Consider the following 10,412-nt stretch of genomic DNA (forward strand, 5'->3'; position numbering starts at 1 on the left):
CGGGCTCTCTGCTCAGCGGGAGTCTGCTTCTCCCTCTCCCTGCTGCTCCTCCTGCTTGGAATCTCTCTCTGTCAAATAAATAAATAAAAACTTTTTTAAAAAAAGTTATTTCTAGGGATTCTCTGCTATTTTTTGTCATCATCACAAATGGATTTTTTTTTTCTCCATTATATCTTCTAACTGGTTGTTGCTGGCTTATAGGAAAACTATTGATTGCTATTCAGCCACTTTGTTGAACTCTTTCCTGAACTCTTTTTTCTGAGTTACATCTGAGTGTTTCAACTGATTCCCTTGGGTGTTCTCTAGAGCAACAAATGAATCAGCTACAAATAATGATGGTTTTTGTTTCCTTTTCCAATAGTTATACCTCATTCCTTTTTCACATCTTACCGTGCTAGCTACAGGCCAGCTTCTAAGATTTGCCTGGCCTGGGGCAAGAGTACAAATGGAGGTCCACTTACCACATGTCAAGGAACCGTGAATTGGAACACAAAGAGAAGCCAGAAAGCCAATGCTTGTTACTACTGGGAAACAATCATTGTTATGGAAGAATCTATTGCTATTGAGAGAGGAAGGACTTGACAGGTTGATTTATCTTTTCTCTTACTAAGCACTTCTGCTGCTCAAATTCTCCCTGCACACTAAAGCAGTGTCTGATATCAGCAGCAACATAACTCACAAACTTTCAAGGCATTCGGATGCATTTGCCTTTTGTTTCAAGCACACAGGGCAAGCGATGGGAAGTATTCCCCTTGCATTTGAAGGATGTTAATTATGAGAGCAGAGGGTTAGGGTTATGTGTTGTGCCACACTGAGCACTGGATCCTGAGTGACACAGATGGCCATGTCTTCTTTAATAAATTTATTTTTATGTATTTGTAATATGAGGGATCCTCTAAACTGTGGGTGCCAGAGCAGAAGCCCCTCTTGCCCAGGTCTGAGAATAGTACTGGTTGCTTGGAACATTTCTAAGCACTCTTAAATGGCAACAGTCTAGCTTTGTCTTCAATCCTAGTAAGAATGCTTTTAGTAATAGAGAGTTATCATTTACTGAGGGGTTACCATGTGTCAAATGCCATTATAAGTGCTTTACATACATTATCTCATTCATTCCTTACAGCAACGCCCCAAAATAGAAACTATCATTACTGGGCTTTGTTTGGTTAAGTAACTTGCTCAAAGTCACATGTCTGTATGTTACTGAGCTGGGATTTGAAACCCAGGTATGTCTGAAAAAAGTCCATTTTATTAACTGCTACATCATGCTAACTTTTATTTTATCATTTATCATAATGTTAGCTGTTGGTTTGAGATGATTCTTATCTTTATTTGGCTCTGGAGGCAAAATAGAACACTGGATTTTTAAACTTGAACTTGAAACTGACCTGAGATCCAGTGCCTGGTTCCTACAAAGAGGTGGCCCTCCTTGCTGTCTCGTAGGGCATGAGAAGTTCTATTCTCTTTTTTAAGATCTATTTATTTATTTTTAGAGAGAGAGGGAGAGGGAGAGAGGAGGGGTAGGGGGAGAGAGCGAGAGAATCTCCAGCAGACCCCTCGCTGAGCATGGAGCCCAATGTGGGGCTTGATCCTAGAATCCTGAGATCATGACCTGAGCAGAAACGAAGAGTTGGATGCCCAACTGAACGAGCCACCCAGGCTCCCCAAGAAATTCTATTCTTGATCCGTACCATTCCTTACATCCTCTCATTTGCATATTTGTAGGTTTTTGCTCCACCTGTAGAGGTCTCTGGGTGGTGACTACACCAGGGGTCCTGAACTCACATGCTCACAGAGGGTGAAGAGTTCATGTAAATGTGTAAATCCCATGAGATACTAGGCAACAGATACTAAGTTTTTTGTATAGTGATCCCTGAATGCTCTGAAAATTCTGTTTAGTGAGTTCTATTATTAAGCCAATTTTTACGGATGGGGAAATTGAGGCTCAAAGAGGTGAGGTCATTTGCCCAAGGTCATCTTCTCATGAGTGGCAGAGCTAGAAATAGAGTCTGCCTAACAGCAGAGCCTATTTTTTGGACCACTATTGATTTTTAACCTTGGCTGGCCTTAGAATCACCTGGAAATTTCCTTTTAAGGCATATAAGCAAGGCCCATCTGCAGAGATTTTGATTTAATTGGTCTGGGGTGGGTCCCCAGCACTGGTATTTTCAAAAAAACTTTCCAACTGATTCTTTTTTTTTTTTTTTTTAAGATTTTATTTGACAGAGAGAGAGGGAACACAAGCAGGGGGAGTGGGAGAGTGAGAAGCAGGCTTCCCGCAGAGCAGGGAGCCCGATGTGGGGCTCCATCCCAGGACCCCGGGATCATGACCTGAGCTGAAGGCAGACGCTCAACGACTGAGCCACCCAGGTGCTCCTCCAACTGATTCTAATGTGCGATCACGCTAATGAACCCTGAACTCTGTTGCCTCAAAACTCAGCGACCTCAGCGGTATCTCAGGGAAACACAAGGCACATGGTGGGAAAAGAGTGAAAAGTGAAAAGAGAAACAAGGTTATGGTGGGGTGAGTGCCTCTGCCTACATATGTTCTTTATAAGGTAGGTGTGAACAGCAAGCTCTGAGGACAGCTTGCACAGTAATGGCTCTTTCCTGAGCTTCACAAATAGTGCTAATCGAGACCCTCTACAGCATTGGACTGAATGTGTCAGTTTTATCAAAATCCCAACTGACAGGTAGCTATACTTGGCAAATACTGCTCTTCGATTTTAACTCTTTGAGTTACTTCCACAAAAGAACTAGCTGTCAGAGCCAGGTTAGAAACTGAGCCTAACCCAGGCTGTGTCCATATCAGCAATCTTGTGTTCTGTGAGCACAGGCCCTGCACTGTGTTCTCCCCCAGGGTGGAATCTCTTGTCTGGTCTTACTGGAGAGGCAGAGGCAGTGACTGGAACCTGCAGTTCAGAACATCCCCAGGGTCCCTGAGCACTGAGCCATGAAGAGAGTGTAAGCTTTCTCATGTTCTTACAGCTAGAGGCTCTTCTGTCCTTGACGGAAGGCGATAGAGTACAGACTACAGGTCCTCTGCTCCAGCAACAACAGCATCACTCGGGAACTTGATTGAAATGCAAATTTTCTGGCCGTACCCTATACCCACTGAATCAGAAGCTCTGGAAAGGGGCCCCAGCAATCTGTTCTATCAAGTCCTCCAGGGAATTTGGAGGCACACTAAAATTTGAGAACCACCAATGAAAAGCTGAAAGATTAAAAGTGGAGACACAAGCATCAGACGGCTAAGTTCAAGTTCTGGTTCCACCACTTCCTGCATGACCTTGGGCAAGTTATTGATCCCTCACTAAATGTCAGTTACCTCATCTGTAAAATACAGCTACCAATTTTCTTACCTGTAAAATAGGTACTTACATGGGATAATGCACATAGAGCGCCAAGCACAGAGTGAGGCACAAAATAAGGATTCAATACATGCTGAATACTTATTATTATTATTATTTTATTACTATTATTCTGTTCTGGATAATCACTTTTATTTCCAACATAATTGGATTCCTTTGGAAAAGATCCTAATTACAAGATCAGAAACCAAACAAAATATCTTAAACAACTCAGTGGGGACGGGGCAGAAAGTATTTCACTTACATTTCTTCACAGAATCATGGAACATAAAAGCATAGGGGGGCATCTTAAAAACAATCTAGTCCTACCATTCCATTCAACCTGGTAATGGCTCTTAAAAGAAATCCAGGTGCATAGCATCAGGAAAAGAAAGTAGAGATGAGCGTCATTAGTATTGAAGATTTGCTGGGGATGGTGATTTGGAGATGATGGAAATTATAGCCTCTAGGTTGTTGCAGAATTTGTGCCCTTGGGCTGAGTCCCAGGCATGAAGCTGAGGTTCAGGTACTGATGGCATTCCAATGTGGACCAGGACATGGGAGAGGTGTCCCCCTGTTATTTCTCTACATCTAGCTCTGAGGGAAGAGATGCCAGTGTTGGAATGCTATTAATATTGAATTGCAAATTTCAACACTATAAAAAGCAAAGGGTTGGGACCTTAAGTGAGAAAGTGAACATCAGCACCAGCCATGTAAATGCGAGGTAGTAAATATCTGTGTTACCTTAGAAACCAGAACATAAAGGTAGCTAGGTAGTTTGGTGACAGTTTCCAGGGTAATTCCTCCCACATACAACATGAGAGCTTTCCTATTATGTTAACTCTTTCTCTATAAGCCCACTGGACCCTCACTCAGTGTTCCACTATCATCTCTCTCTCTCAAAAATCTCTCTTTCTGACTTCTTTATTTTTGTAAGTGCCAATGCCATTCTCCTAAGTACTCTCTTCAAAAACCCTTGATGTTTATCAGGGAACTGAAGGGCCCCAAAAGTAATATGTATCTCCAAACCTAAGAGATACAGTTTAGAAAAAATTAGAAACATAAATCAGGAAATGATAGACCCTTCAATTGAAAAAAAATTTTTTAAAAAAGCTCACAGTGAATGAAACTAGCCATCTGTGACTCTTCCCCGAAGCAACTTCTTGTAAATATAATTTGTAGATATACTGCAGATGAGATTAAGATGCTTCCCAATATCTCACCTAGGAGCAACCAACCCAGAATGTAATTCATGTAAGATGAGCTGTTACCTTGGCAACTGTGACATGAGGATAGGAGGCAGGTAATATTGTAATGACAGAAAATTCTGGTGAGTAGTTAGAGGTGATGGAAAAAAGAACAGTGGAGAGTCAGTGTTTATCCAACACTCTTCAAGTAACAGAAACGCTGGTCTGGAAAGCATGTTACAATTAACCCAAAGACCTCTCTCGAAACCATTCATCTCTGTTTAAATTGCAAGTGACCTTCTGATTGCTAGTTTGGTTTCTCCAGTACATAAATAGCTGGTAGGTATAACCCTAGATAGGAAATAAGAATATTTCGGTCACTAGAAACTGGCTTGTAAGCCAGTAGCCTATAAATCTGCTACATGTAAGTTAGTCCCTCAGAGTCTAAATCACCTCCACAGGAACTGATAAAATCTAGTTTTCAGTTTCAGTCTGGACTATGCGGGCTTTACCAAGATGCGTCAATTCACTTTTTTTCTCTGATATTTTTTTTTTAAAGATTTTATTTATTTATTTGAGAGAGAGAGAATGAGAGAGAGCACATGAGAGGGGGGAGGGTCAGAGGGAGAAGCAGACTCCCTGCCGAGCAGGGAGCCCGATGTGGGACTCGATCCCAGGACTCCAGGATCATGACCTGAGCTGAAGGCAGTCGCCTAACCAACTGAGCCACCCAGGCGCCCTCTCTGATATTTTACTATTTTTCCTTATCATCAATGTAATGCCTGTCCATTGTAAAAAAAATTTGAAAAGTACAGAAGTGAAAAATAAGCTGACAAATGATTCATTCCTAAGCCTGCTATCTAGAGGCAACAATTGTAAAGAGTTGTTGTATTGCTTTCCAATGCATTTTTTGCTTTATACATACAGGATCATACTGAATGCATAATTCTTTATCCTGTCTTTTTCATTTAAGGTTGCCTTCTACACATATTTCCATGCCATTACAAACTTTTCAAAGACACAATTTTAAGTTAAATTTTTCCTCAAGTGTAACATACATACAGAAAAGTGCACATATCAAGAGTACAGACTGATCCATTTTTGCCAAGTGAATACACCTCTATAACCAGCACCCAGATGAAGAAATAGAATATTATCAGCACCTCAGAAGCCCCCTCATTCCCCCTGCCAGCCGCTCCCCACACCCTAAAGGTAACACTCTTCTGAATTCTAACACCATACCGTGAGTGTCATTTTTAGTGTCTCTGCAGTAGTCTATGGATGGACCATATTTTATGTAATAACCATTCCCTATTTTTCCAATGTTGGACCTTAAAGATGCTTTTTAATTTAATTTAATTTAATTTAATTTTTATTTATTTATTTGAGAGAGAGAGACAGAGATAGCTAGAGAGAGCACAAGCAGAAAGGAGAGGGAGAAGCAGGCTTCCCTCAGAGCAGGAAGCCTGATGTGGGGCTCGATCCCAGGACCCTGGGATCATGACCTGAGCTGAAGGCAGACGCTTAACTGACAGCCACCCAGGCGCCCCGATGCTTTTTTAATTTTTAACTGTAAGACCTTTCATATCTCTATCTCCTTAGAATAAACTTCCTGAGGTGGAATTTCAGGGGCAAATGGTGTGATATTTTAAAAGATTCTTTTTTTTAAAGATTTTATTTATTTATTTGACAGAGAGACACAGCGAGAGAGGGGACACGAGCAGGGGGAGTGGGAGAGGGAGAAGCAGGTTTCCCGCGGAGCAGGGAACCCCATGCAGGGTTCGATCCCAGGACCCCAGGATCACGACCCGAGCCGAAGGCAGACGCCCAACGATTGAGCCACCCAGGAACCCCAAAAGATTCTTGATTCTAATTGCTTTCCAGGAACTTTATATCAATTTACAATCCCACCAGCAATGTGCAAGAGCATCTGCCTCACTGTCCATGGTCTACGTTGAGGAATAACAGATCTTTTTAAATCTTTGCCAATCTATATACTTTGCATGTTCTGTCATTACTAGTGAGGTAGAACAAAACACTATTTGACCAATTATATTTCTTTTCCTGTGAATTATTTCTTCAAACCTTTGCCAAGGCCTCTATTAGGGTCACTGTGTTTTTCTTATCCGTTTATATAAGTTCTTTATACAATAAAGATAATGACCCTTTGCCATACTTGTATATCTTTTTTCTTTGATATGTATTATTTAATTTGTTAATTATACCTTTGTCATATAGAAATTCTTAGGGTTTATGTAGTAAACTCGACCTACTTGATGTTTTTTTTTCCTACTGGTTTTCAGTTTAGAAAGTCCTCCTATGTCCAAATTTCAGATGCATAATTATCTATATTCTATTTTAGGGCTTTTTCAATTTGATTTTTTTGAACTTTCAACTAATCATCTAGTATTTCAGTTGATGCATGGTGGTAGGTCTCAAATTTTAATGGACATTACTATCAGTGCTTGTTAAAAACTCAAATATTTCTGAACTCTATCCCCCTGAGATTTTGATTCTGTAGGTATGGGGTGGGGTTCACGAACCTGCATTTGTTACAATCACCCCAGCTGATTACATTGCAGATGGGCCCTTATCCATTTTTAAGAAATTCTTTTTCTTAAAGATTTTATTTATTTATTTGAGAGACAGAGCATGAGCAGGGGGGAGGGTCAGAGGGAGAGGGAGAAGCAGACTCCCTGCTGAGCAGGGAGCCCCACACAGGACTCTATCCCAGGACCCAGGGATCATGACCTGAGCCGAAGGCAGACGCTGAAGGGACTGAGCCACCCAGGTGCAGCCCACATTTTGAGAAATTCTTACAGAATGCAGTGTAACCTGCCTTAGTACAGAGACTTAGTGCCTCCCATCTGGATGACTGTAGCAGTCTCCCTCAACTTCCAGGCCACTACACCCTAAAATCTATCCTACACACAGCATCTAGAGTTCTGCTCCAGAAACATCTCATGAAAAACTCTTCATTAGCTGCCTATTGTTAAGGAAACTAGATCAAACCCCTCATCCAGCGCTCCAGGCCCTTCGTTATCTTTCCTGACCTAGTGACCTAATAGGCCAGAAAGCTAACGACAGCTAACGACAGCCCTCCCATCTAGCCCGGCCTGCCTCCTCCTGGGCCTTGGACACAAATCACTCATTCTTGTTTTCCTGCTGCAGCTCCTACCTCTTCTCAGGTTATTCAAATCCTAAGCATTCAACTCAATTCTCACATTCTTTTCCTTCCCTCACTATCCGGATTTTCACTGCTTTGCTAGAATTACCAAAGCCCATTATTGCATATTCTTTTGTTGTGAGTCTTCCCATGGGGTCACACAATTTAGAGGGCGTGGTCTGTGCATCTATTCCTCTCAGCCTCTAACGCAGTCACACCTGAAGAATGTGGTTAATGGAAGTGATTTTAATACATGTTATTTCTGAAAGCTAATGCCGTAGCCTCTCAGAAATCTCCTCTGGACCAAAGTGAGAATGACAGATTTCTAGAAACTTCACGTTGTGATTTGGTTTGCTGATAACCAAGTTAAGCAAAGGTTATCTTGGCTTCAGCTCTTATTTAATTTAACAATATTGCTTGTACCTCTGACATGTCCATTTATTGACTTTTCCAGTTGAAGAGTCTAACCTTTTATTTATTATGGGATATTTCTTGCCCCTCTTACAAATGTGGTGATTTCTCTTTTATAGAAGAACATGCTTTATCAGATTAAATAAATATAAAAGGGTTAATGGCTAAATAATTACATTATAGCTTCCTTAATTTCTTTTCTCTCTTTACCCTTCAGGGTTCTGCCTTCTCAAATGACAAACTTGCTTTAAAGGAGTTCACTTGGATGCTCAGAATAGGTGGGGGTGGGGGTGAGTGAAAATATGCCCTTTCCCTTTCAAGTAGACCAGGGGAGGATTCAATTCAATTCATCAAATATTCATTGAGCTCCCATTAGGGCACGAGGCTCTGTGCTAGGCACAACAGTAAATGCCAAGATGAGAAATGATAATGGAGCCAAAGAGCATGGGAAGGAGAAGAAAAGGGAAGAAGAGGTGAAGAAAGGACTAGAGCTGGCTATCTGCATAAAAGGGGACTAAAAAAAAGAAAAAAGGGAGAAGAGAACCAAAGGTGCATTCTCCAGCCTGGTCTCACTTGATAGCAATGTGCAAGCCTAGAAACCTGAAGCAGTGGTTTTAGTTCAAATAATGCTTAAGAACCGTTAGAGTGGTTAGGAAAGGCCCTGAATTGAGGCAAACCTTTACCTGCTCAAGCCTTTGGAATGGGGATTAAAAGATCTCTCTCTTTTTTTAAAGGGTATATATGCATGTGTGTGCATGTATGTGTACATATACAGTATATAAAATTATTTTTGGATGATAATAGCTAACAATGAGTGTGTGCTTACTCTGTTCTAAGTACTTTACATATATTAACTTATCACAACCCTGTGAGGTAGGTGCAATTATTATGGACATTTTTTTCAGGTGAGGAAACTGAGGCACTGAGCAATTAAGTAAGTTGCCCAAGTTCACACAGCTTATATCTGGCAAGTCTGGGCTTTGAACTTTGGTCTGGCTGACTTAATATTTGCTGTTATTTGTGGTACTTGGCCATGTTTAACCTACTGCTGTACTAATGCACTGCCTTGCACATAATAGGCATGTTATACTTTGAATAAATAAATAACTGAAATGTTAGCTATAAAGTGCTTTCCACTAAAGTCCAATTACTATTAAATATAAAAATTAAGTGTCATTAAATGTGCACTTACTATTTTAATTTTATTAAAAACATTTTTTTTTTTTTTTTTACAGCACACACATGTGTGCATACTTCAACATTCTCTTATTCATTTGGCTGGGCTCCTGACCCCTCTAAAAATTAGAGGAATCACTGAATGTAGTCGAGGAGCTGGTAGATGAATTAGTGGTATCTGATGTATTTTTGGAGTAGTGTTGTTGTGTTGGTGGGGTCCGGAGCCAATGGCCAAGAGAGAATTCTTGAGATGTCTTCGGTGCAAAAAGGTGGTTTTATTAAAGCACAGGACAGGACCCATGGGCAGAAAGAGCTGCTGTAGCCTCGGGATTGTGAGGAGCAACTGATTATATATACTTTGGGGTTCAGGGAAGTAAAGATAAGGGAAGTTCCAAAAGGATTTTCATATGCTAAAGAAGACTCACAAGATAATGGAGGCCTTGCTATTGTCAAACTAAGGTTGTTTTTCCCTCTAGCAAGGCATTAACTTCAAGACAGTTGGGAGCTTTGTCATTGGGCTGCAGGTTATAAGGACATTTAATTTTATCTACGTTTCCTTCTGCCTTTCTTTCTCACGTCAGTATCAAGCCTCCTTCTGTCTTTTGAAGTTGAAAACCAATTCTTGCCCTGAGGATTTAGCAGCCCTGCGTGGGATCCACTTAAGAAACCAGGTTTATGGGGCGCCTGGGTGGCTTAGTCGTTAAGCGTCTGCCTTCGGCTGGGGTCATGATCCCAGGTGGGATCGAGCCCCGCATCGGGCTCTCTGCTCCGCGGGAAGCTTGCTTCCCCCTCTCCCACTCCCCCTGCTTGTGTTCTGTCAAATAAATAAAATCTTTTTAAAAAAACCAAACAGGTTTACCTTGTCATAAGAATGTAACACTTTCCTAAAGCAATATAAAATAGAGGGAGAACGAACGCCTGAAAAACCCTAGGGCTCCCAAGGGCCAACTGACCACAGAAGAGGAGAAGGCAACGGGACCACGCGAGCAGAGACTGCAGCAACGTGGCCAAAGCTAAGGAAAGCCAACAGCCATCAGAAGGTGAGGGACAGATCTTCCCCTAGAGTCTCTGCAGGGTACGTAGCCCTGCTAACACCTCGATATTGGTCTTCTAACCTCCAGAACT

General features: G+C 41.4%; 1 protein-coding gene across 1 annotated transcript in view; it reads left to right on the forward strand.

Annotated features, from left to right (window-relative positions):
* The first annotated feature begins 8,527 nt into the window (after window positions 1–8,527).
* Window positions 8,528–10,412, forward strand: part of TRMT2B (tRNA methyltransferase 2B) — a 59,131-nt gene continuing 57,246 nt past the window's right edge. Inside the window, 1 exon segment of the mRNA XM_081809321.1 lies at window positions 8,528–8,584. Within this exon segment, the coding sequence (XP_081665447.1) occupies window positions 8,528–8,584 (57 nt within the window).

Source organism: Leptonychotes weddellii, chromosome X, assembly GCF_054177405.1.
Source record: "Leptonychotes weddellii isolate Sample4059 chromosome X, ASM5417740v2, whole genome shotgun sequence".
NCBI lineage: Eukaryota > Metazoa > Chordata > Mammalia > Carnivora > Phocidae > Leptonychotes > Leptonychotes weddellii.